This window comes from Lampetra fluviatilis, chromosome 4 (genome assembly GCF_964198595.1).
Source record: "Lampetra fluviatilis chromosome 4, kcLamFluv1.1, whole genome shotgun sequence".
Taxonomy (NCBI): Eukaryota; Metazoa; Chordata; class Hyperoartia; order Petromyzontiformes; family Petromyzontidae; genus Lampetra; species Lampetra fluviatilis.
The window spans coordinates 27,093,216-27,120,155 of record NC_136278.1 but is presented as its reverse complement, the minus strand read 5'-3'; the positions used below and the strand labels follow the sequence as shown (position 1 = coordinate 27,120,155).

The 26,940-nt window shown below is 42.4% G+C and overlaps 1 protein-coding gene across 1 annotated transcript in view; it reads left to right on the top strand.

Moving 5' to 3' along the window:
• The window catches only part of LOC144931345 (gamma-2-syntrophin-like), a 145,578-nt gene extending 122,322 nt beyond the window's left edge, over positions 1-23,256 (top strand). The window contains exons 4-18 of the mRNA XM_078855147.1: positions 558-614; positions 1,350-1,407; positions 2,825-2,868; positions 3,465-3,506; positions 4,198-4,300; positions 6,395-6,486; positions 9,144-9,271; positions 11,734-11,863; positions 12,776-12,814; positions 14,688-14,804; positions 15,419-15,490; positions 17,650-17,802; positions 20,555-20,647; positions 21,494-21,604; positions 22,596-23,256. Of these exons, the coding sequence (XP_078711273.1) occupies positions 558-614; positions 1,350-1,407; positions 2,825-2,868; positions 3,465-3,506; positions 4,198-4,300; positions 6,395-6,486; positions 9,144-9,271; positions 11,734-11,863; positions 12,776-12,814; positions 14,688-14,804; positions 15,419-15,490; positions 17,650-17,802; positions 20,555-20,647; positions 21,494-21,604; positions 22,596-22,727 (1,371 nt within the window). The 3' untranslated portion in view covers positions 22,728-23,256. The remainder of the gene's footprint in view (positions 1-557; positions 615-1,349; positions 1,408-2,824; positions 2,869-3,464; positions 3,507-4,197; positions 4,301-6,394; positions 6,487-9,143; positions 9,272-11,733; positions 11,864-12,775; positions 12,815-14,687; positions 14,805-15,418; positions 15,491-17,649; positions 17,803-20,554; positions 20,648-21,493; positions 21,605-22,595) is intronic.
• Positions 23,257-26,940: the final 3,684 nt, after the last annotated feature.

Here is a 26,940-nt window from a genome sequence, read left to right as displayed (position 1 = left end):
AGGCAGCAGTGTGTCGAGCATGACTGACGATAACGACAAAGGATTTCAACTTGGTAAAGAAATATTTAAAAAAACAGCTGGTGCTCAAATGCGCACGTGTCACATCTCAAGAGCAACCAACGAGGCATTTATGAATTGAAGTTCCACTGAAAGCCAAACTTGTTAAAATTAACCCGTAAAAACAAAGTTTTTCACTATAAATCCTTTATATGCGTGGCATCGGGGCGGCTAGAGTCCTCTCGTCCTCTGGCTTGAGATGGCTGCCACCTATGGGTCAGATGATTGTCTGCCACCATTAAGCAATTGGTAATTGAATATTTTAAAAAAATTCCCTAAACAGTGTAAAATTTTGGAACAAAAATTTTCACGAAAATTAATTGTCACGCACAACGAGTCTGTGTGCAAAATGTCAGCTCGATTGGATCACGGGAAGTGGGTTAAAAAACGACCGAACGATTTGCACGGTCGTAAGCAAGCAAGCACGCAAGCATGCAAGCAAGCAAGTGAACTTAATATACAGGATTTAAAAATTACACTTTTTTTGTTTGTTTCCTTAGGAGCGAAGCGTGACTTTACGTCGACAAGAAATAGGGGGCTTTGGACTAAGCATCAAGGTATGTGTTTATTTTCAAAGCATTCTGGCACATAGTGTTCTGGCGTAAACGTCTAAACTTCAACGCGTATTTTTTTTTGCTCACAGAAATTAATAAAAATAATAATACTGAACTGCATGGTGTGGTGGTGTCAACGCTGCAGCTGCTGAAATGGCAGCTCCATTATACGTAGCAGAATAGGTCCACCTCCGAGATGGAGTGAGGTCCTACGGGCAGCAACGCAATAAACACCAATACACAACAACACACAGCTTGACACGGTGTCACGAGCGCCGCTGGGACGTCACACATCAACGTGGGAGATCGCGCACGCCACCAAATGCAGCCGTTGTTTTGAATTGCGTATGGAATGAACGTTGCAGTTTCAGCAACGACTCAACACATTCGTCAATAACCCACCTCTATTGTGAACATATATAATAGTCGAATTTTTTGGGAGGGGGGTGGGATGGCCCTTCCTCGTGGCACGTGTATAGAGGAGGTCCATTGCCCGTAACGTTGCTTAATTTTTGTTAAAATTTGAAAGCAGTGGCGTTGACGAATGTGTCAAAGCGTTGTTATTTGGGCTCGTGCACTACTGCCAATGCAGTATCACAGACGAAACGAAATTAAGCATAACATCAACAGGTTTCCTTTAGTTTAGGAAAACATATGTGTGTGCGCGCGCTATGATGTACAGACACAACTGCTGCATACGTTAATTAAACATGTTTGTACAAATGTCTCTTTAAACAGGGAGGAGCTGAATACAGGGTTCCAGTGGTGATTTCCAAAATCATGAAAGACCAGGCAGGTAAATTCAAACTCTTTGCAAGCATTGACAAAATAACAATTTTGATTTGAAAATAACAATGTTTGTTCTGATTATATTGACTACTACCAGCCTTTTGCCCGTCCAAGGACGGGTGTATTGCAGTAAATATGAAACTTGCAAGCGAAAAGCGACGTGATATATTCATATTCTTAGGTTTTTTCGGTAAAGTCACGTAGGTAAAACATTAAAATTAATGAAAGTAAAATAAAATAATATAACGTGATATATTCATTGCATCGAATTCGTGTGCAATTTGGAAGTGCGTGGTGGCACAGACTTATTTCATTTAAAGGTTATAATCTCTTGTTCATCATGACGTCCTTTTTACTTCGATGTCTCAATAGCGGAGATCGCGTGATGACGTGAGGGTTCTGCCTTTGTGGTGAGGGTTGTGAGTTGACGCCGAGGAGGGGGGAGGAGGCGCCTCGCCCCCCCATGTGGAGTGACAGTGATAAACACGCATTATATTGTAACAAGGTGTTATGCAACAACAACAACATACAACACCACACGTTGCGACAAGCCAAAAAAATTCACAACCGTGCCACTTATTTAAAATAGTGATCCGAATGAATTAATTTTGTAAAAGTTGGGCATTAGTTGAATACTCGTTCATCGGCAAATGAAATCGCATCATTAGAAACGTATTTTTGGCAGTCAGCAAGTTTTTTTTTACGGTGTAAATAGCACATATAGCAACGAAATATACCCCTCGTGTAGGCAGTTGAAGAAAATACTGTTAGCGAGGTGAGATTAAGGCGTTGATGGCACACGAGGGGGTGATGCGGCCAGCATCACCGCAGTGCTAATGTTTACACACCACACTAAATAGTCTCGAGGGCTGACGAGAGCCATGGCCAGCAAGGGAAGTCGGGTTAGTAGCGCAGTGCCATAACCACCGTGCCATCGCCCCTCTTATGCATATATCACAAAGACAAAGATGCCCCCGATAGCCTTCACAAACTGTTGGGGCAAGTGGTTCCAAGTGCTCTTAGCGAGTAGCACCTATGAAGGCCGGCATGGCACACGAGAGGGTGGGTGGCTAGCACCACGCTCGGCCGCCTTTGTCTCCTGAGTAGCGACGTTTACACATCGCACTAGGTAATTGTTTATGGCTGAGACAGCCTAGGGGAGGCCCATGACCAGTTCAGAAAATCGCCACTGGTGTTGGCCATGAGCGGGAATCGCTAACCACCACGAACACATGTATGTACGTGCAAAATAAGTTGAATCGTAACTACTAGAAATTGGAGAGACTATGCAACTCAAAATATATTTGACAATTAATTAAAATTTATTAAAATAATACATATGTTAGAAAGAATGCAATTGACTGCAAGACAATGTGTTGTTACCTCTATAAGTTAAATCATGTACATTTTTCTTTTAAATCCAGCTGACCAAACAGGAATGCTGTTTATTGGCGATGCTATTTTGAGAGTGAGTAATACCTTCCATTTCCATTTTGATGAATTGTTGTGATTCCCGAGGAGAAAGAAAAAAAAACTGATTCATGTTATATTCATTTTAGTGTTGTTTTTTTGTAATGTACAATTATTGCACTGATTGATTGTACCTGCTTAAAAGCGATACGTTGCAATTTTTCCCAAGTGCCAGTGGTGTTTCTACGTAGCCTTTGAACATATCTTTGGATTTCTATCCACCCAGTATAATTCGGTCGACCGCAGTTAGTCGACCAGCGGGTTGCGTGTGGAGGGGTAAAGAGTGGTTACTTTCACCAACAAGATGTTTAGCCAGATTAGGAGACTAGGCCGATGTTCCCTCTAGAAGGGCTCACAAGAGCTCCTCTAGCGTAGGGCCTTCTGCCAGCAGTAGCCTGAGCAAGCAATTGCAGGGCTGCACCTCTTCCTTTAACCATGTATGACTTCTTAAAAGTAGATTTAGATAAGTTGATGTATATACAGTTTTGGGAACTATCCAAAATATTACTAAGCCATTTCAAGGTTGACATCTTATCCCATACATTGGGTTGTGACTCTATTTCAAACCAAATGAATGTTTTATATTTCAAACAGATAAATGGCATCAATGTGGAAAACGCAACACATGAAGAAGTGGTAAGTTTTATGGTGCACTTTCAGACGTCGGTAAAATGGTATTAGTTTAAGTTCAACTCATATTATAATGAAAGGCATGATGCATGTAAAAAAATCTGCGATGGAAAATGAGTCATGGATTATATTGCCCTCATAAATATGATGTATGGATAACAAAGAACGTCAATGTAGTAAAGTGACTAGAAAATAACATTCAAAATTGCTACATCTCTCCAAAATAATGTATACACGAAATTTGTCTTAAACAGCAAAACATAACAGGGATCCTTGCATGCTTTGAATATGAAGATGACATCACACATTTATACCCACATTCTGCACGCAGAATTTTGATGGGCACTCGCTCTCAATAAAGAAATGTGGCATTTTTAACGAAGACAGGCAGCAGAAGGACAAAGTAAATATTTACCAATTTCATCCCCATTAGTACGGTAAAGCCATCATTGCCTATCGCTGCCAATGCCACAGCCCCAGCTCTGATGCTTATCCCCACAAATAGCAGTGTCTTTGTCAGTCATTCTATTCTCCTCCAAAAGCGTGAATCGGCCAAGCAGGACTCTACCTAAAATTGGGGACAATGATCGGTATGGCCTTCCTCGGTCGACTAAGCAAATAAATAAATAACGTGTAAAATGGTATGCTGTCATTAGCGTAGCACTTAAACACTCCAAGCCCTCTGTGGTGCCATTAGGTACAAGTGCTGCAGACTGCCGGCGATGAGGTCACCTTCACAGTCCGGTATCTGAGGAAGATCCCTGCCTTTCTCAAGCTTCCGCTTATCGAAGAAGGCCAGTGTGAGTACGAGATCGGATTCTGGCCCCCACTCACCACATTTTTCCTTTACTTTTGTTCTTCTTCCCTTGTCGTCCCTTCCCCGTATAAAAAACGATACTCCCGATGCTCGCAGTCCCTACTACGTGAGTGGGGCAGTGAGCCCAACATTATCCCTCTTCTCAGAAGCCAGGAGCAACGAGTTCGGACTTTGGGTCTACGGAATTTCTGTAGTCTCCCCGCCATAAAATTGGCCACATTTATTTCAAACGGATACCAATTGTTTTCTTCTTGGTTCTTTCGGTAAAGTCATTCAGACTCTGTCTTCTCGACAGACCTGTTCTTCACCTGAGGACGGCTGCTTGCGTTGTGGCCGAAACGTCGTGAGAATTATTTTATTATGTTTTATTTTTATTATTTTATTATTTCCATTTTACGTGTCTTTACCGAAAGAACCAAGAAGATGAATCCCTGCAGTCACGAAAGCTTTACATAGAAGATTATCCCTCTTACTCTTAGTTTTTTCGGTAAAGTCACGTAGGTAAATAATTAAATTAAAATTAATAAAAATAAAATAATAAAAATCACGACGTTTCGGAGGCAACACAAGTCTCCGTCATCAGGTGGGACCGTCACAGCCAGATTTGCTGTATCAAGTGAGTCATGTATCAAGTGAGTCATGATACAGCAAATCTGGCTGTGACGGTCCCACCTGATGACGGAGACTTGTGTTGCCTCCGAAACGTCGTGATTTTAATTATTTTATTTTTATTAATTTTTATTTAATTTTTTACCTACGTGACTTTACCGAAAAAACTAAGAGTATGAATCCTTGCAGTCACGAAAGCTTCAAATCTAGAATTATCCCTCTTCCCAGAAACCAGGAGCAACGAGTTCGGACTTTGGGTCTACTGAATTTCTGTAGTCCCCCCGCCATAAAATTGGCTACATTTATTTCAAACGGATACCAATTTTTTTTGTTTATTAATGTCAATAGCAAACTCAGACATAGCCTCAGAGTGGTTCTAGCTGAGGGAGTGCTCGAGGGGCCGCGGCCTCTCTGCAGGTTGCATCATCAGTGTTAATGCAATTGGACAACCACCTCAAGGGGGGCTGCCCCATTCTCCTGACCAGACAGCGGCTGCGCCAGAGGTCGCAACCGGGTACCCGATACCCGTACCCTACCCGATACCCGGGTACCCGTTTGCGACCCTGGTGCGGCCAGGTACGGGTACGGGTACCCGTTCCCTGGTGCGCCGGGTACGGGTACGGGTACCCGTTCCCTGGTGCGGCCGGGTACGGGTACGGGTACCCGTTCCCTGGTGCGGCCGGGTACGGGTACGGGTACCCGTTCCCTGGTGCGGCCGGGTACGGGTACGGGTACCCGTTCCCTGGTGCGGCCGGGTATGGGTACGGGTAAGGAATCAAAACCTGTTTGCGACCTCTGGGCTGCGCTGTGTCGCCAACCCCGTTCTTGGTACGGCCGTACGCCGTGATGGCTGCACGAATCTCACAAAAGCTGTCATGTCACCAATGGAAGTGAAGAAAAGAAATCCCCTCCTCCTCCCCCCCCCCCAAAAAAAAAAACCCACACAATCCCAACTTTGTGTTATTTCCTTCCCTTTAATTTACTTGCAGCGTGTTCATTTCATTGACTTGCAATAACTCCGCATTTAATATATAGGCCTGTAAAAGCTGTTGTGAGTAATAACACTTGTTTTATTGTTTCATACCATTTGTTACTTGATAATAATATATAGGGGGGGAAAACACTCTTGTTTTCTCTGCCAATTATCCCAACGATGGTATGATTCACACTTGTACAACGCGAGCCACGATAATTATTTCGTGTATTTATCGATGCCAGCAGTAAACCACCGCGTGTGGGATTTCTACCTCGGACGAGCAATGTCCACATTTTACAAAGTTTACCTTTGTAAAAAAAAAAATCTGTGAACATCACGAGACATTTATTGATTGCGATGCCGTCTCTGAGGTTTTAAACTGCAGCTCATTAGGCGCCCCTGATGGAGGTGACAATTAGCGCATTATTGCCATCAACGTATGCTTTGGAGACTTGTGGTCCCTTAATGTCAGGGGCTCATTCCGTTTTGCAGATTCATCGATGATTCCCAGTGATCAAAGCAGCACTGCTTCCTCTCCTCTGTTTGACAGCGGGCTACACTTAAACAACAACTCCACCAACACAGTAAGTCTCATGCGACAATAAACAATAACACGGCAAGCTACACTTGGAAATAAATGCCTCTTGTGACAAAGTGTAAGCACACAAGCATTAAGGGTAATGTAGCGGAGCCCTAATGGCATGCCCATGGAACATGCAAAGACGACAACCTGTGCGAGAACAAGTACCTTTGCTGTTCCCTCACTGTGTGCATGCGGGATGTAGTTTGTTTTCTTAAACAGACTGGTGATCCCTCGTGCTAGATTTGATTTAACCGCTGTATGTTATTACAGGACGTTGCCATGGCATAATGGTTAGCACATTGGACTTGTAGCGCCGAGGTCTCCAGTTCAATTAAATCTTCCGGCACAGCAGTACGTTTCTTAAATGCCTCCATCCCTGTCCATCCAGCAGTTTGAATATGCACACCACAGTTCGTTAATTGGGAGATCGCATGAGGTTGCGTAAAGTCTGGCTAATCCCAACTCTTTGAAGATATCTGACGTGGTAGAGGAGACCAAAAAATATCATCTAGTGAAGCTGGCTGGAGCTCCCTCGAATTATGGGCTCTTCTGCCGGCAATCGTGAGAAAGGAATTGTAAGACCGCATCTTAACCTGTTCGGGTTCATGTTTAATGACTAAAAAAACATCTTCATAGCCATGTTGGGCAAACTCACAGTGCTTTAACGGTCCAGTAAAACGTTTAATAGGTACAAAAATAAACTAAGCAATGAAACACTACTGTTTCCATGTTATGCTCGCAGTTAAGCAGATTATATATTGTGATATGCCAGCTGGTACCTTTGGGAAATCATGAAAATGAATTGAAATGATAGCAAGCTAAGGCCGGTATATTTTCAAGCCGTTTGTATACCAATTAAACACTGTGTAATATGAAAAAACATTCTTTTTTTAAGCCCCTTTGAAGTTTAGAGGATTTTTTAAAAGTTATAATCTCTCAAGGCTTGACTTTTTTGGACAGCGTTTCGTTTTAATTTGAAACTCTAATCCTTTGTCAGATACTCATTTCATTTTAAAAGTATGTAATTACCAACGAAACGTCGTACTCAAAATTGTAAATGATGTTGATTCACTCTTCAACACACCGGTCGGCTAAAGTAGTGAACTATTTGTCTTTTGTAAACGTGACACATTTTTTACTGTTTGGCCATGTCGGGTGGTGGAGGGTTACGACACATTTATAAATAACGCGATCTAACGCCAAAAAACCCTTTATTATGAATAACAAAAAGTCGCGAATTTATATCGCGCTGTTATTTATCCGTTCGTTTACTTCCAAAATGTCCCTTCAATTAAAGAGTTGTGCAGCAAGCTTATAATGAGTACCTCTGCCTTGTGTTCCAGTGGTTACATTTTGGAATGTAAGCAATTTTATCCATTGCCAGGTGTCTTGCATTATTGAGTGGCCAGATGGGAACATTGGCCCTAATGTCCTCCGAGCCGCGAGATACCCTTGTGATGCATTGGCAAAAATAAACCAAGAGGTCGATCGGCTAACGCTGGTGTCAGGAGCAAATGCGTGATCACGAAACCATTCGGCTGCGCGTATTTTTTATTTTCTATTCGACCTCTTGCTTCCACGTTAATGTATCTGCTTCGTGGTAAAAGCAATAATAGCTGAACTTATGAACTTCACAGAACACTAATCGGGGCTGTAGTTCCCACGAAGCGTTTTTTTTTTAAATAAGTGTACGGTGTAGCGTTGAATCGACTCCGCTGGTGATGTCCTGAGGGTAAACAAAGCAAACTATTTATCGTGCAACTGCGTGTCTCCTGAAGTTAATGTCATTGCTAGAGCGGCGAAGTAACACCTCTGGAGGTTACTGCTGAGTGAAATGGTCCTCCGACGCAGCGCATTCGTCCACGGTCATAGCCCAGTCACCATCAGTTACCCTAAAAAGAGCATAAATAAATTGGCATTGACACTCATTTCAGGTGGATCTAATTACGATGGTACAAATAAAAATGTGTCCGAGAGGGAACAAACATATAATCTGTCTCGATTCCACAGAGCGCTCGGGGTCAATCGACAAACCGCGTCGCTGCTTACGGCAGCGTTTAACTTTCTAACTCGGGAGTCGTTCCACTGTCAGACTTGCTCTCTGCCCTTGCCGGTAAATCTTGGCGATTAATTGGTAAAAAAAAAAAAATTGATGTAGTCGCATCCACGAAATTCAATAATGGTTGGCCAACAAAAAAAGTTTTTTCCAGGAAGTTTTAGATGTTTAAATAATTTAAGGGCGTTATTCATTACAATAACAATTAATTATTGATTAGGCAATTTATATATATGTATAAACTCTTGAACTAGAAAGGAAATATGCAATTTAGAACTTTAAACAACGCTCACTTTATTAAAAAAAAAAGAGTACAACTCAGAGCATTGTAAGGGCTGCAAATCATCCTCCGTGGAGATGGAGTGATGAAATCAGCTCGTGCACAGGTGCTAGGTGGATTGTTACATCGCAAGAACCGTCGGCGATGGCCACATCTTGCGGGAGGGCCTTCATCCAGCAGTGAATCGATCTTGGCTGACGAGAACGCTGATGGTGACGAACGGACCAACTTGGCGTTCTTGGTGGGGAGGGGGGGGGGAGTCAAGGCTTACAGCCAGTGGCTCCATTGCAAGCACGTCCCCGTGTGATGGCCCTGTAAGCAGACCCCATCATCCCCATCCTCCCCCGTGTCGGCCACCCCTCGCTGGGAGAAGCGCTGGTGCGACTCCCTGGCGATTCCCCTGCTGCTGGCCAGAATATCCCTCTACACGCCGGGCTCCGACCAGCTCAGGTGAGTCGAGCACAAAGAGACACCCCCCCCCCACCTCTCACATATTACCTTAGCAGGCTGCTGGGGCAAGTGCTGTGAGCGAGCACCTATGAAGGTTGGCACGGCACACGAGGGGGTGGGTGGACAGCACCACGCCGGGCCGCCTTTGTCTCCCTCGTGGCGATGTTTACACACCGCACCAGGTACTCATTTGAGGCTGAGTCGACCTACGGGAGGCCCATGACCGGCTCAAATAATCGTCACTGGGTGTTGGCCGTGAGCACGAATCGTACTCGGGAATCGTCGAGTTCATAGCGCAGCGCAATAGCCGCTTCTAAGACAAAGATCCCCCGTATAGCCTTAACAGACGGTTGGGGCAAGTGCTGTTAGCGAGCACCGCTACACTACCGCATGCACACACACACACGCGTGCATGTATGCCTGTTTTCCAGCAACGCATCTCCAACCAATTCACCCAATAGCGCAACCTGGTTTCATCGGATCTTGAAATCTGAGCAACAACGACTCATGTTTGTAAAGCACCCACAACCTAACACACGTTTGGCAGTGCAGCTTTGCATATGAACAGTGGGGGGGGGGGGGGGGTTGGGGAGAAAGCAAGGAATTAATGGGGGTTTTTGAAGAGGAAGTTTTTGAAAAGAAGACTTTAAAGCAAAGAGAGAGGGGGGGGGGGACTCAGGTGGAGTTGCCATGGGGAGGTGGTACCAGAGGGTGGGGGCGTAGTGGGTAATAAAGTGGCCACCGATGGTGCAATGTTGGAACAGAGGGTCTGGGGAGCAATGTGGAGGTCAGAGTTTAGTCACGATGAGTGCTTACGTGGCATGGAGCGGTGGTGCAGTGGTTAACATACTGCGCCGTAACCAGGACGATCTGAGTTTAATTCTCGGCCACGGTTAATATCAGTCACGTGATACAACTCCGAGGACTATCACGGTGTGGGGAGGTTTTAAAAAAAATTTTAGCAGTGGGGTTGGCAAACGGCCGTCAATTATTATTGTTGTTGTTTATTTTAGTACTTAGATGGGTGACTGTCAGGGCTTGCCAGGTGTTGTAGGCGTGGGCTGCATAAATGTCAGCAGATTGCAGTGCTGACTGTCCCTTTCTTGTATGGATCTTGGGTTTTCTGTTGGTTCTCTGGTTCCCTTCTACACAAAGCAAAAACACTGAGCAATGACATTGGCCAAACATTCAAATGCAGCACCTTCGTTAAATGAAATGTTACGACTCATAGAGGCTCTTATGGCTAATTAAATGGCAGTGTTAGCCACAACTTGCTTTTAATGTTTTTTTTACTGAAAATAATAGTTTCTTTTTTTATGTTTAATTATGTGATGGCGCTTTGGGTGGAATATTTGTGCCAGAAAGCTGCCATATGTGAACCAAAAATAAATTGACTTGACTATTAAAATTGTTGTTATCTTTATGGATGAGTGTGTGAAGTGGAAAAAAAAACCCACAGTACCAAAATTGTCTAACTCTTCTAGCATCACAGAGGAACTTCTGAAGACTTCAGAGAACAACCGTGTGTACCCTCGTTACATAAAATACAACAATACAACTAGGTAGGTGGGATTAAGGTAAGGCAGCGTTATTTGGGAAAGAAATATAAAAGGTGGTATAAATCTTCGTGTACAATACTTCAGAATTTTAAAAAGACATTTTTTATAATGAGAGGTGCCATACTCTTTGGTTCTTTCGGTAAAGTCACGTAGGCAGAAAAATAATAGATTACGACGTTTCGATCGCAACACAAGCAATCGTCATCAGGTGGGACAACCACAGCAATATCTACGTGACTTGACCGAAAGAACCAAAGAGTATGGATTCCTGCAGTCACGAAAGCTTCAAAATCAAGATTGAGAGGTGCCAGTCGTATATTTTATAGTCCGCGTTCGCTTGCGATCATTTTAAAAGTAAAACTTGACATTTAAGAGCTACGTTCAATCATTTATAAATATCAGCGTGGATGCAGTCGACTGACGTCCTGTCAACAAACGACAGAGGGAAAGACACAAACGGAATGAGGCACAATGAGGCATAGACCTCAAACTCATGGAAACCCAAGTCACTTCATATTAATAGTTCGGAAAATATAAATTCGGTAATGTATCTGCACAGCGGATGGCAACGGGTTGGAGGCCATGGCCTCCAACCCGTTGGTTAGTGCACTGTGGTTAGTGCACTGCGCTACGAAACCTGCCTACAGCGAACGTCAGTGGTGAGTGATATCTGAACTGTTCCTGGATCTCCCACGTCGCCAGCCCTCGCTGGTCAATCATCCTCCATGACCAACACAGCATAGGGAGGCTTTAATCCTGCAATGCGCGTGTGTGCCAACCATTGGCTTGCTTGGCGAAAAAGAAAAACCGTATCGCGCATTGCAATATCATACATTATGTAGTGTAGAGTTAGTTGCTCATTACACTTGAAATAATTTGTGTAACATCTTCTCTGTTCTGCAGACCCAATGCTTTTGAAGTCATAGCTATGGATGGCATCAGCTCTGGGGTTCTGCAATGCTACTCCATACAGGAGTGTGCCGACTGGCTGAGATCCATTTCCACTGCAATAGGTGACCTCATTCTGCAGCATGTAAGTGTTTTTGGCCGAATGCTATTTCCCGTGCCTTGTGGCTGCAATAGAGGCTACTGCTAGATTTACCATGCGAAGTGGAACGCTGGCACACACATTGCACAAAGGCACATGATTAGACTATGTGACTGGAATACATTACGTACTACATTAAGATTACAAGGCTTATCAAACCCGAGAATATGTTATAAGCTCCGTTAAATGGATTGCTTCTTGGTGGAAACATGACTCCCTTGAATGATTCGCCACAGAGTAGAATAAAAACAAATATGCACACATTCAAACATTTGTTACATTTTCACTTAAAACTTTCGTGACTGCAGCAATTCTTTGGTTCTTTCGGTAAAGTCACGTAGATAGTATTAGAATAATGAAATAAAAGTAAATAAAAAAAATAAAGACTAGTGTAGACTGTAGCCTGGTTCTTAATCGGAGTTTGTGTATTGGCATTCTATAATGTAGACTGTAGCCTGGTTATTAAGCTTGGTGAGTGGACTGGCAGTCTATAATGTAGACTGTAGCCTGGTTTTTAAGCTTGGTGAGTGGACTGGCAGTCTATAATGTAGACTGTAGCCTGGTTTTTAAGCTTGGTGAGTGGACTGGCAGTCTATAATGTAGACTGTAGCCTGGTTATTAAGCTTGGTGAGTGGACTGGCAGTCTATAATGTAGACTGTAGCCTGGTTATTAAGCTTGGTGAGTGGACTGGCAGTCTATAATGTAGACTGTAGCCTGGTTTTTAAGCTCGTGAGCGTATTGGCAGTCTATGATGTCGACTTATTCTTGTTTTTTTTATTCACTTAATTTTTTATTAAAAATTTTCTATCTACGTGACTTTACCGAAAGAACCAAAGAATATTTGTTACATTATACCAACCCTTCGCATTAAACATGGTTATTATATTTTGTTTCAGATTAGGATGACTAATAAAAATCTATCACTATATGAGCAGGTAAGTCTTTGAAATTGTTTATACTATAATTATTGTTGTACTTGTTAAAACATTTTTTAAATAACATACAATAACTTATAATAAAAGTGCCTTGCCTTCTAGGGGGAACACATGTTTTAGGACAGTGGAAAAGATGAGATAATGGAAAATATATTACATTATTATCACTGCTCCCCAGTCATACTAAACATTAGTCACTGTATTTCAGTACTCATAACATAAAACATTCAATTTATTTCCATATATTCGACTAATGAAGCCTTTACTAGATAGACCGTAATTTTTCAATCCAAAGCAAGCCTTTGAATTACAAGTTTAACGCAAAATAAAATCTATAAATTGGAAATGTATAATACGTTTTAGTCCCTTAAAAGTGTCACTAGAACAAACTGCCCCGCTTGAGGGTATTTTGGCCTCCTCTAACCATACTTGCCCATTTTCTCGAAAGAGACACCTTTAACAGATGCCTGAATACTGAACATCAGTTGTACCTTTTACATATTTGGCGAGAAGAAGTAGCTCACAACTGCAAGGGTTGGTAAATCAATGCAGATTCGTGAAACTTCCAAACCATGATGGGCTGTGAGGTAAGCAGGAGGTAGACGGACAGAACGGAGAGGGGGGGTGTTTACTCGCCTATATGGTCTTTTGAGTGTGGGTTTGATTGAATTGCGGCCAATTAAAAAAATCACCATTATTAACACTGCCATATAATAAAATATATATATATACAGGAGGATAATATTTTGCTAAATTGTACTTCTGCAAAGCAGAGAGAGATACATTGGGTAGGTAATGTTTCTAAATTGCACTATGCAGTGAGGTGGCTGTAAAGTCCGGCGTCATACAAAGTTAAATTATCAACAGTTTTGAATGGACCTTTTAACCTTATACGATCATTGATGTGCAGATTATAACAATTTGAAGAGTCAGAAAATTGTAAATAAACTGATTGAATATTTCGTGAAACATATAAAACTCAAACACATGTTAGTTTCACTTACTCTTGCACTTACTCTTTCCAATGCATTTATGCAATCAAACGTCCTTGCTTTGGCAAATCAGGTCACGTCCAACATGATGCACACCTGCAGCATGATTTACAGTCAACTGAAATGTGGCCCTCCATTAAAGCAATGTTGATGTCCAGAGCAAAGCACTTAGTGTTATGAACATAAATAAAGTATTTACAGAAAATGTATGCAAGTGACTACATTCACCGATTCCATTCCCAGACAGTGCTCAAATCTAAATTTAACACAAAATCCACCACTACGGCCAAAACATACTTATTACACGCGCGCAGACGTTTTATGACCTTTAAAAAGCATGGTGAAATTTTTGTTTAATTGTAAAGTGAATGCCTTAGCAAGTTTATAACATTTCCCTATAGGTTCCAATTATAGGGTAAGTTCATTAAAACAACAAAGGAGGGTTAACTGTACTTTTATATTTATAAAAAAATGATTTGAAAGTTAAGAATCATCCCCTCTGGGCTAAATAATTTTCTTGCAACCACACTTTTAAATTTAATTCAACTCAAACAACGGAGTTATTCTCAGATGCAATTTTCCTTATCAACTGAAAAGAGTAAAAATGAAATTGCTGGCAATGAATTTTATACGTTCACAGCCTGCGCAAATCTTTGTCATTTCCTATAGCATAAATTTACAAAAACAAAGTCACAGAAGCTACCTATGTCACTTATATGCAAAGATGCATTGCACAATATTTTCTGAAACCGCGTGATAATGTGGACTACGTACGTATGTTGAACTTATTTCGCTCCACATGTAGCCAACCTTACTAATCGGCGCCACATAGGTATGTGCGGTTCAATACCTAATTGGAGGCATGTCCGATTCTACTTTAGATTGTGCACATGGGCTGGGTGGAGGAGAAAATTCAGGATGCAGAATTTGGCCAGCACTACCAGTCACGTTTCTTGGCCCTGAGAGGCCCCAACATTTATCTGTTCTCGGGACCCCCGGTAAGTGGCACCACCTTGTCTATCCTATAAACAGGACAGCTTCACCACCACCACCACCTCCCTCCCCTGTGTTGACAGGACATAATAATGAATGGACGGTCATGGGCTAACAAAAATGAGCTCCTCCATCCACTGAGCCATCAGAGAAATCATTACAGAAAGATTTACGAGGCCTGCCGTAAAAAAAAAAAGATGTAATGGACAGATCAAGGGAGCCCAGATGAACTAACTGCGCAAGCACCAAAGAAAGCAGCACAATACATCATTCATCGAATTGACAAATCAGATAAATGAGGCATCCACAAGAGCATTACTCCATGATAGAGAAATCGTGCTTCTAAAGCTGGTGGGAAAAAAAATGTGAGATACAACTTAATGTTTGAAATGCTTTTGCATTCATTCAATTTCTTGACCTGTAACGAAGTGTGATGTTTTGAGTAGTCCGCACAAGCGTAGAAAGCAACATCCATTTTGAACTGTTTAAACATCTACTACGTGGCAGAGTTTAAATATTTGGGGAGGGAGGGGGGGGCTGGAAATGTACGGAGTAATCATTTAACCTCATGTTATTTTGGCCAAAGTGTTGACATCTTATTTTTTTCGTGTCAACGCAGCTCAGCTTATGTGACTGGGCGAGAGGAGAGAAAATGTACGATCTGTGCGAAACGTTTCTGAAAACCCACAAGGTGCGTAACAGCTGCAGGTGTTTACATACTTTTTTTTTCGTTATTTCATTACCTTTCCTGTATACTTTGCAATGCCGTCGTGTTTGTATTGTTTGTTGTACCTTTCTGACCCGCCCTTACTGGACATCTGTGGGAAAAAAAAGATTCATAGCTCCAGGATAGATTCAGATTCTGATTCTGAAGCGCAAAAATATATATGTGTGTTTTAACATGGCAGTCGAATGCGCAATTTATGTCCTATCTCAGTGCACACAATGTTGTAAATGTATTTAATAAATAATGTAATAGCGCATTACGATTGATTGTTCTGAGCATCGATTAATGGATGCAATAAATCAATTGTAGTTCTCCATCAAAGATGATCGGTGTGAGTATATACTCATATATCCATTTCAATTTTCCTGCCACATTTTGTGCATCAGTGGGACCGATATTGACTGCATTTTCAACGATGGTCAATGAACACAGTATCTTCACCCGTAATTGATTTCCAAGCCTTGGTGGTCATAGTTCAAGGTTACGATGAACATATATGATGTGCATGTTTAACACGTAAGCTTTCACGACCAATATTATCAATAATAGAGGTTTTCGGGTGGCGGGTTTAAGAGCACATTTATATTTAAGCAATCTAACCCAAAAACCTCTATTATGGATACTTTCTTGATGTTCTATCGAAATTAACATTGTTATCTGTCGTTAGACGATACATCTACATGTTAATATGTAATAGCGTATTCTTGGTTCTTTCGGTAAAGTCACGTAGAAGGGAAGCATTTGTAGTATTATTTTATTATTTTTTCGTTTCCCTTCTACTTTACCGAAAGAACCAAGAATATTAATCCCTGCAGTCACGAAAGCTTTAAATCAAAATGTAATAGCGAATTCTCAATTTCAATAAAATTACTGCACAATTGAGCATATGGCATCATTTGTCAACAGTGTTTCATGCTGGGCTGTCTACCCACAGTATAAATAGGAACACAACACGGGCAGTTGATCAGCAAGTCACGTGTGGTGGGTTAAAGTGTGGGTACTACCACCTCTTCTAAGGCGTCTGACCATTGTGGAAGATCAGGACAAAATAGATCTCGATGGCTCTTTTGAGCTTCCTCTAGGCGAGGCCCTTCCACCAGCAGTCACATGAGCTATAGATTGCAACGAATTGCAGAGTTGCACCCTTAATTTAACCTTTTTAAACAAAGCAGAGGTTAACACGTATAACCACATAAGTGTTTCGTGGGAATTCTGCAAAGCAATATTCCATAATGTAAACGTTTAACCATTTTTCATATATTTTTTTATTTTGATGAAGGCCTTTCACAGACAATGTATCATTTTAAGCCAATCTCCTGCAACAATGGAATATATTACTGCTAATGTCTGAATTGATTTCTGTGTAATTGTTTTAAAGTGTATTTTGATTATTATTGGCAGACCGCACGCTCGCCGTGCTAAAATAAATTATAGCTGTGAGCTGGTTGGAGGCCAGTGTCAAATGCACAACAAGGCCACTGTGACCTATTGCTAATAGCAGAAGATTAACAAATCATGCATTTGATTCGAAGCAGCATCGCATCTTTGTCTGTGGGTCTGCCCCAACTGTTGCGTCCATTCCATGAGCCGGCAAAATAAATGCACGGCGCAACAATAGTGCGCCAAACGCTGTGAAAAAAATTAACCCATAAAAACAAAGTTTTTCACTCTAAATCCTTTATATGCGTGGCGGCTAGAGTCCTCTCGTCCTCTGGCTTGAGATGGCTACCACCTATGGGTCAGATTATTGTCTGCCAGCATTAAGCAATTGGTAATTAAATATTTAAAAACATTTCCTTAAACAGTGTAAAATTTTGGAAATTTTTTCCACGAAAATTAATTGTCACGCACAACGAGTCTGTGTGCAAAATGTCAGCTCGATTGGATCACGGGAAGTGGGTTAAAAAAACGACCGAAAGATTTGCACGGTCGTAAGCAAGCAAGCGAACTTAATATAAAGGATTTAAAGAAAAGAACACGTCCCGAAACGGGCAGCCACCATCCCACCCAAGCTTCTGTTGACCGGAGCGAGGCTTGCCGCGTTGTTCGCCGTGTTGTGGCTCGGTTTACTTGGCTGCGAATGAGCGGCGGCAGTCGGAGCACTCACGGGCAGGCTTCCCCAGGAGGTTGACCTGCGCGACATGAGGCCGTGCTGTTTCAGCGTGCTGACCGGCACGGGCGACAGCCACTACTTCAGCACGGAGCTGGCGGGCGACATCGCACTCTGGGAGAAGGCATATCAGCAGGCGCAGTTCTCCGAGGTGCAGCGAGTCGGGGTACGCTAGCACACGCAATGTGGTCCTCCGAGCTTCTGCTCCCGTAGGTGACGGTCGCTCAAGATCGGCTCTCCTCGTGTCTTCCGACCGTGCTCATCAAACTTCCCGGCAACATTCGAATCGGCAATCAACCCGGTTATTTAACAAGCGCGTTGCCTCGGTTGCAGATCGAACGGATGCAGTGTACATTTGCCTCGAGTGGAACATGCTGGAGGGGACTTTTTTTCAATATGTGCATTCTCATGGAGTATATTATGTGCATACTCTTAGTTCTTTCGGTAAAGTCACGTAGGTAAAAAAAGAAAGAATTTATTTATTTATTTTCAATTATTTATTTATTTTTTACCTACGTGACTTTACCAAAAGAACTAAGAGTATGAATCCTTGCAGTCACGAAAGCTTCAAATCTAGAAATCAGAGGTGTGGACTCGAGTCATGTGACTTGGACTCGAGTCAGACTCGAGTCATGAATTTGATGACTTGCGACTCGACTTGGACTTGCATAACAATGACTTTGTCCCACCTATGAGATGTGGACTCGAGTCATGTGACTTGGACTCGAGTCAGACTCGAGTCATGAATTTGATGACTTGCGACTCGACTTGGACTTGCATAACAATGACTTTGTCCCACCTATGAGATGTGGACTCGAGTCATGTGACTTGGACTCGAGTCAGACTCGAGTCATGAATTTGATGACTTGCGACTCGACTTGGACTTGCATAACAATGACTTTGTCCCACCTATGAGATGTGGACTCGAGTCATGTGACTTGGACTCGAGTCAGACTCGAGTCATGAATTTGATGACTTGCGACTCGACTTGGACTTGCATAACAATGACTTTGTCCCACCTCTGCTAGAAATATTATGTGCAATTTACATTCCCATGCTCGACACGTTGCAGAATTTAACATGAAGCACACCATTATACGCTAGACTTTCAATTGCGTTTTCGCCCAGATAACAGATAAAAGTCGCGTGCTTTGTACCGCACAATTTACGAGAGTGTGGAAATGTTTGCCGTACAATTAAAATAAACATGTCACAATAGTTTTGACTGTAACAAAACAAAGCATTTGTATTATACGTTTGCATTCTCACATACTGGCAAAATCACGGTGTATGTAATTACAGACCAATTGTATCGGTGATGATTCTACTAAAATATATTCAAGCACTGCAAAAGTACTCAAAGTATACACTTCGCGTAATCGGTGCAATCTAAAGTCATTACAGACACTATGTTGCAGCTATTGAATGTCTGCAAGTTAGTGGTTAATTAGCATCACAACAGTCAATGTTCCAGAGGTGTCAAATTGCTCTTCAAATAGATTACCCTGTTTTCATTCGGCTAGTTGCAATCCTGGCCACATAAAATGCTGGCGAGAGCGAGACAACAGGAAACTCTTGGTGAATACTAACAAACCTTAATGCAACACTAATGTTAGCTACATTTCATGTTATATCATTCTCTTCATTGGCTAGACATGACACATTTACACCGGTGGTGACATGACCAAGCAGTAGGAGCATGTTTGCCGCTTGTTGCAGAAGTTCGCAAATCACAACCAGCCCTGGTGAATACTGTTCTTGCATTAACCATAAACATGCCCCATCTGCCCCTTAGTAGACATTAGAGATCACGTGACTTGATTTGAAAAAATAGTAGGCCATGAGCGCGAGTGTTACGGTCCAAATTTGACAAATTTTAAAGTGATTTGCAAATTACTATTGCATATAGCAACATCGCCCCTCCTGTGAAACTCCTGCCGACTCACAATGGAGTCATCTGTGAAGCATCGCACCTTCGCCGTAGCCTTGCGCTGTGAGAATGGTGCAAATAACAGATGTGCATGGTTTGATTGACGCAGTGTGGAAAGCACGCGGGCACTTCTCCGGACACGATTTTTGTGCAGTCCTAATATTTGTGGTTTTTCAACATTAATTGGTAGCACTCAATCCAATGCCAAGAGAAGGCGGAATGCCAAGCAGCAGTCCTTGAAGGAATGCTCATTAAATAAAGCATACATTATTCATGCACGAGTGCATAACTTGAGGCCAAAATGGTAAGAAACATATAACATTTTACTAAATAAAAAATCGTACTTTAAATTGCTCTTAAACACTGTAGAATTTACATTTTTATCTTATTAAATTAATAACGCATTTCAATCACCTGCACGCCATGTTGACACTGGCATTAATGAAACACCATTTCTCATATTCAATAACCGTGTACAGAATTAAAATGTGCATTCTCAATTAAATTAACCTCTGACCACATCCTGCATACATTCATCTCTGAAACCTTGGCAGCAATGATATGTAAACGACGCCACAATTAACGTCATGGAGATGTCCGTATCTGATTTAACTAGCAGCTAATCATTTAAAAACACACAGCGTATGTCAATATCTGTTAATGATTATAATGCAATCTACAATCTCATTTGGGAAAATATGTAGATATTTCATTGGGTTACATTAGCACTCACATCACATTTTCTTTATAAAAACAAATGTTGCGTCTTTGTAAACTTAATGAGGTTGTAAATAGAACTGGGATCTTCGTGAAAAGCATAGCAGACTTTCACGGTCGTTTTACAAACCTAACTTTGATTTGTCCTACAGTTTATATGTTACACCAGAAATATCTTCCGACATCTGTTCGCGATATTCGTATCGATCTTGCATTGTGAAAATTAGATTACAGTTTAATGGGAATCTTGCGCATGAACATTTCTTTTCAGAGCAAAACCTACAGCTGCGTATGGCGTGGTCATGCGACCGGGCTCACAGTAGATTTCAACCTCGGCTTTGCTTGCTTTGAAGCCAACTCCAAGGTGACTTCTAAAGGTGTTCGCAAAATAATGTACACGAGTAGTGCGTTGTCTTTGAACTGTGCGCCTTTTGGCGTCATCTGGTCGAGACTAGGCTCTAAAGAAAGCTGTCTCTGGTGTGGACCAATCAGTTTCAAAGACAATGCATAAATTATCAGAGTATTGTTTTTTTGTTTGCATTTGACTGCAAGTATTGTGGTTAATGTAAACATGATTCCTTGCAAAAGGTGTCAGTTTTGTTGCCAGAAAAAAGGGGAAACCCCCTATTAGTATAATGTACACGAGTGTTGCAAATCCGACCGTCACTTATCCGCCCTGACCAATTAACCGCCCACACCCAACTGTCATGTTCTACTGACGTTCACAAATCAGACCTTTAAACAAGCAGTAATATCTTCTAAATGTTGCGTACATCATTTTACCTCTACAGCACACTAAACAATGTCCCCATGCTTAAAGTGATTTGCGCTTCATGTTTGCCCAGTAACCTGTTTGTGCACAGTCCGTTATTTTCTACAGATGTTCATATACTCTTTGGTTCTTTCGGTAAAGTCACGTAGATGAAAAATAATAATTAAATGAAAATAACTAAATTAAATCACGACGTTTCGGAGTCAACACATGCTTCCGTCATCGTGATTTAATTTACTTATTTTCATTTTTTTTTCATCTACGTGACCTTACCGAAAGAACCAAAGAGTATGGATCCTTGCAGTCACGAAAACTTCAAATCTAGATGTTCACATATTTCAACTTTTCACATGTCTGCCTTGACCTCAGTCCTCAGAGAGCCAGTTATACTATGTTATATTACAAATATAAAAATATAAACACTGTTTGTTTCCACAGCAAGTATTTTGGCGGTACAAATTCTGCCAGCTGAAAGGTTCATCTGATGATGGGAAATCGAAAATAAAGTTTCTTTTTCAAAAAAACGATCCTAGATTGATAGAAACAAAGGTAAGATGGCTTTATGAATGTTCACTATTACTCTTGAACTTGCTTCATGTGACAGATGGATAACTTCAAAACTCTGCTTTTTCATCACTATCATGATCAGCCATGATCAATCCACTGTTGGATGAAGGTCTCACCAAATGGACAGCACCTCGTCATGGTTCCGCAACGGAACAATTTCACCACTCCATCTCCACGGAGGCAAAAACATTTTGATGCGTTCCATCCTGCATTTTGTAATAAAATTCTGCATTTCCGTATTAAACATTTTATCCATTTGTTTTTACGTGGTTTTACTGCCAACTTGCCGTACTGCCGTATATTAATTACATGTACGTGAATATATAATTGTTAATAAAACTACGTGAACTACAAAGAAAATTAAACAATTACAAATGTGTCCATATAATATATATAATCCTTTCTCAGGGTATCCCTGCTGTCTTATAATAGTTAGCACACTCGACTTAACATGCAGATGAGGCGGGTTCAATCTCCTGGCGCGGTAGTTGACACGATGGGCACATTTCTTAAATGCCACTGCCTCTGTCCGCTCGGCAGTATAAAAAGGTTCAACTAGAGTTAGTCGATTGGCAGGTCGCGTGCGGTCGTAGCAAGTGTGGGCACTCCCACCTCCAAGATATCCGGCTAACGTGAAAGGGTAGAAAAGTAGACCAAGTATCCTCTAGTTGGGCTCAATGATATTTGGGAGGACCTTTCGATAGCAGTTGCATGATCAATTAAATGACAGGTTTTACCTTTTACAGGATATGCATTCTTTTATATTTTTTTTGGGGGGGGGGGGGGCAGAGACCCCAAATTAATACCCTCATTATAACCACTTTCCACCGGATTCACACAATATGTTGGAGGAGGGTTTGTGCTTCCTGCGTCTCGTGGGAATATCTCCGAGGGCCTTCCGCCAGCAGTAACACGAATAAGTCATTGCAGGACTGTGCCTTTCTAACCGTAACCTTTGACCTTGTTGTTTCAGGAGCTGGAGTTTCCCAACCTCGTGGCAGTGCTACATTGCATCCACTCATTCATCTCTGCCAAGGTGGCCCTGGTGGATCCGTTGTTTGTGGAGAGCCAATGCGGAGGGAAAATGCAAATCTACTGCAAGTGAATTCGTGAGGGTTTAGCGATCTCCATTTGACGACTTGAAAACTGTTGACGAGCAAACAGGCCCTGCGAGGGTGGCCGAGAGACGATGAGCTGAAACTCAGCCAAATAACGACACCGATGTATAAAGAATAGACGAGTCCAATTGGCGTTGATCCGCGTGAAGGAGGAAACAGCCGGGTGTTTTTGGAAAGCCCCGACTCCCTCGATGGCTGTGCTGGGCAATGCACACGTGGCTCCAACAAACACAGAGAAGATGGGCCCAGCCAAAGGACATACCCCCCCCCAGCCCCTACCGGGACACATGTACTGTATATGAATATATATTTATATATTTTTTCTATATTCAAAATCTTGTTATAGAAGTTTTGAAAAAAGGGTCACGATTCACAAAATGCCACCTAAAACCACAACGTGATGCCTGCGCTTTCTAGATAAACGGCTTTAAGTCGATCCAAGTGGATGGAGTAAGTGAAGCACTTCTGTGGTTTTGTGGGATTCGATTCTCTTTTCTTCTTTCATATCACATACAAATTAAGACCCTGGGCATACGGCTTACGTAAATTTCTTTAACGATTTTACCCTCATGGTGTTTGAACATCAACTGCGTAATCTTCACACTATTTCCGACTTGTATAAACACAGCAATATTTGTTACAATACAAATTCTGGTCCGTAACTTTTTTACGCCGAACTGTTCACGTTGTCATGGATAAATGTGAGTCACGTTATCGCGTGAATCACTTTGTTACGAAGAAAATGTGGCCCCTTTGCCCAATCCAAGCACAAACACTCGCATGGTAAGTCGTAGGTGTCGTGGCAAAATGGATATGAAAAAAATACCCCAACACGCAACATCACTTTTACACGCGGTTTAGACAAGCCAAATCCCCGTTTAACCTTGTGCTCAAGATGGGGTTTTTTTTAACGGCATTTTTCCAAATCTCAGTTTTTCACGGCTGAATGAGTGCGGTTTAGCAAGCACGCCTTTTCATGTCAGCGCCATCAATTTGTTTTCAGATTGAAAGACAATCTCGGTTTAGAGCCAGCCGTACTCAGCTCCTGCACTTGTAGGTATTGCCTGCGCTCGGCAGCCCTGTAGCATTGACCTTGTTAAAAGGAAGAGGGGGGGGATACACAACCTCAGAGTGTGGTACAACGCAGTCACCGTGAAACAACCTTTTAAAGACATGTTAAATGCCAAACAGAACGAGTGACGATATGGTCTGCGTTTGCCTGTGGTGCATTCTGCTCTACGCTCTCGTCCCCGATGTATATGAACAAGGGCTGTGAAACCCATCGCTTAATTGTAAAATAAAAAAAACACGTGCATTTTTGTACAGCCATATTCAACTACCACCGCCTGTATTCAAATGAGGCTTGAAAATTACAACACGGAGCCTTCAGCAAGTTGTGGGGTGGGAGCGTTTCGGGGGGGGGGGGGGCTTACATCCTTGCACCCCCCCCCCCCCTCATTGGTAGGAGATCTGGCACTCACTGCTCGGCGCCAGACGTGTTTCAGGGTGGGTGGGTTGGTGGTGCAGAAGGGCGCGTGGCTAACGCCGAGACGTCGTCTTCTCCCGCATCTCATCTCTGCGTGGCCACGCACGAGAGTGGGTCTCTCTCTCTCTCTGCAGCCAGAGAGAGAGAGACCCACTGGTGGAGGAGGATGCGGAGCGGTGTGACCGGCGCGATCCGTCGCTCCGCTGTGCCTGCCCCAGCGACGGGAGGGCAGGCGGGCGGGCGGGCGGGCGGGTTGGCGAACGCACGTTGCCCGCAGGCATTATGCGGTGCCGCGTCCGTGAGGTTTGCTCCGCAGGCAAAAAGCGGAGGAGGGTTTCGCCACCCCCCCCCCTGCCCCCCCCCCTGCCCCCCCCCCCTGCCCCCCCCCCCTGCGCCCCCCCCTGCCCCCCCCCCTGCCCCCCCACACACACGCGCGTGCGTGCTAACCTCTACCCCGAGTGCAAATGCGTTCGCCGTCGAGTGAACTGAATGTCGATGTCATTCCACATTACATTAATGCCAAAGTAGAGAAAATATATAAACTTAATTTGAATTCATAAATGAGGATCGATAAAGGTGACATACGTAGAACGTGCGCTAATTAATTTTGCTTTACGTGTAAGTAGATATACCTAAAAGTAATATGTGAAGCATATGCATTCGGCACACATCTTACATATACAGGGTAAAATGCTGTACTATAGGATTTTTTTTTTAACAAAGCCATACATTATTTGAATACCAAGTACTATATTGTTGTAGAATATCGCATGTTCCGTGCAGAGTGCATTATTTTGTTTTGAATATACAGTTGAACGCTTTGGTTTGGGAATAGAATGTGTATCTTAATTTTGCATAGCACTGCATACAGATTATTACCGTATTCTCCAGATCATTATGCACGTTTTTCTGTATTTTAAATTAAAGGTTGAGGGGGGGATTCATCTTATTATCTGTCAGGGATTTGTATAATTTTATTGACCGGGGCATGTTTGGAGTGTCTTACTTTCCAGAGCATTTAATTATCCAGAGTATATGGTAATAACTAAACAGCAGTGGCATATTTATGTCTATTACATATAAAATTGTACATATCAGTGGCCCACTTCTGAGTGCAAATCCTGTTTATAAACACATTTTGATTGTATAAGAAATGGCACAGATACATTTATCAGATGTTACTTAGCTTGAAAGAGCGTGTTTGTAATTACGTTTCTTCATATTAAGTGTTTTAAAATAAAGCACTTGTTAATGAATCTACTGTCTTACCCATATTCAATGTAAACTTGATAAAAAAAGAGAATATTTTATTAAAACACTTTGCTGATTACCTGTATTCCGTATGTACTTCTTTGGCAATATAAATTGTTATTATACTGGTAGGAACCTCCTGGTTACACCAGCCCAAAGGGGATTGGGTCCGTCCGTCCGTCGTGCATCCAAAAATTGGAGGGGTGGGGCTGGGTGGAGAGGGGAGGGTGGGGAGGGGCTGGGTGGGGAGGGTGGCGCTGGGTGGGGGGTGGGAGGGGTGGGGCTGGGTGGGGAGGGGCTGGTCACCCCGTGGTGTCCTTATAAAACTCAACGTTTAACCTACTCACGCCGGCTTGTGCCCGCCCTCACAGTCGGCCATATTTGCGGAATACACCACGCCGCCGTTGACCCTGGCCATTGACCGAGCAACCCAACGTTCCTACCAGCTCCCTCCGCAGGAATGTGTTTCAATAAAGCGCGCTGTATATTTTTCTATGTGCACCGATATCAACAGCCATGATCAACCTACCGCTGGATTGAACGTTCCCTCAAGCTGTTGCGACCTCTCACAGTTCTTCGATGCAGCCATCACACGAGCCGATCTCCTTGCTCCGTAAATCCCAAGTGCCACTTTGTTGTTAACCTTGAACACTGGTGATCACATCTTCTAGAAAATGTGTCCAGCCAAAGCCCCACTCACTTCATTGAATTCGGAATACATTTTCTGGAGTCAATAGCCATTCCGTGTTTCCATGTCTATGTCTGCACCAAATCTGAGATGGTTAAATGGCATGCCTGTATTTCTTCAAAGGATTTTTTCAAATATATATTTATAGAAAACATTCCTGCATGTTCTTGTGAATTACCATGGTGAAAGAGTGTCCTTCTTGTCGTACTCCGCTTCTCACATGTATTTTGTAACATGAGTCATACATCCTCAGTGGAGTTGTTGCATTTTTGATAATGGCTTTACTAGATGTTAAAATACTTTTTCTTCAGGTCTAGGTTTGTGAAAGCTCGGATGCCTGCATTGATATCCACCGAGCGAAACTATTTGGCGCAGAACGAGAAATCAGAAAAAGCAGGACAGAGATGATTGAAGATGTCATAGCAGACGAATTGGAGCATTAGAGCAGCAAGATGGTGAATGATTAGAATTAAATGGTAGCCATTAGGGAGAATGATAGAGTCCTATCTCATTATAGAGATAGAATCTTAAAGTTAGTTCAGTAATTTGAAGCAGATCTCTATTAAAACGTTATATCCCAAGAAGCAAAGCATTTTTCAGATGAAGGGAGGAAGTGACAGACGTCATGCTTACAGAACTAACCACTTCCCGTCACACAATGACAAAAATTAAAGCTCCTTGACCAGGTGGCATAACTGCGGACATCAAAGAAGCGGGACCATTTGATGGAACAAAATTATCAGACATTTAATAAATGTTTACACGGAAATCAAGT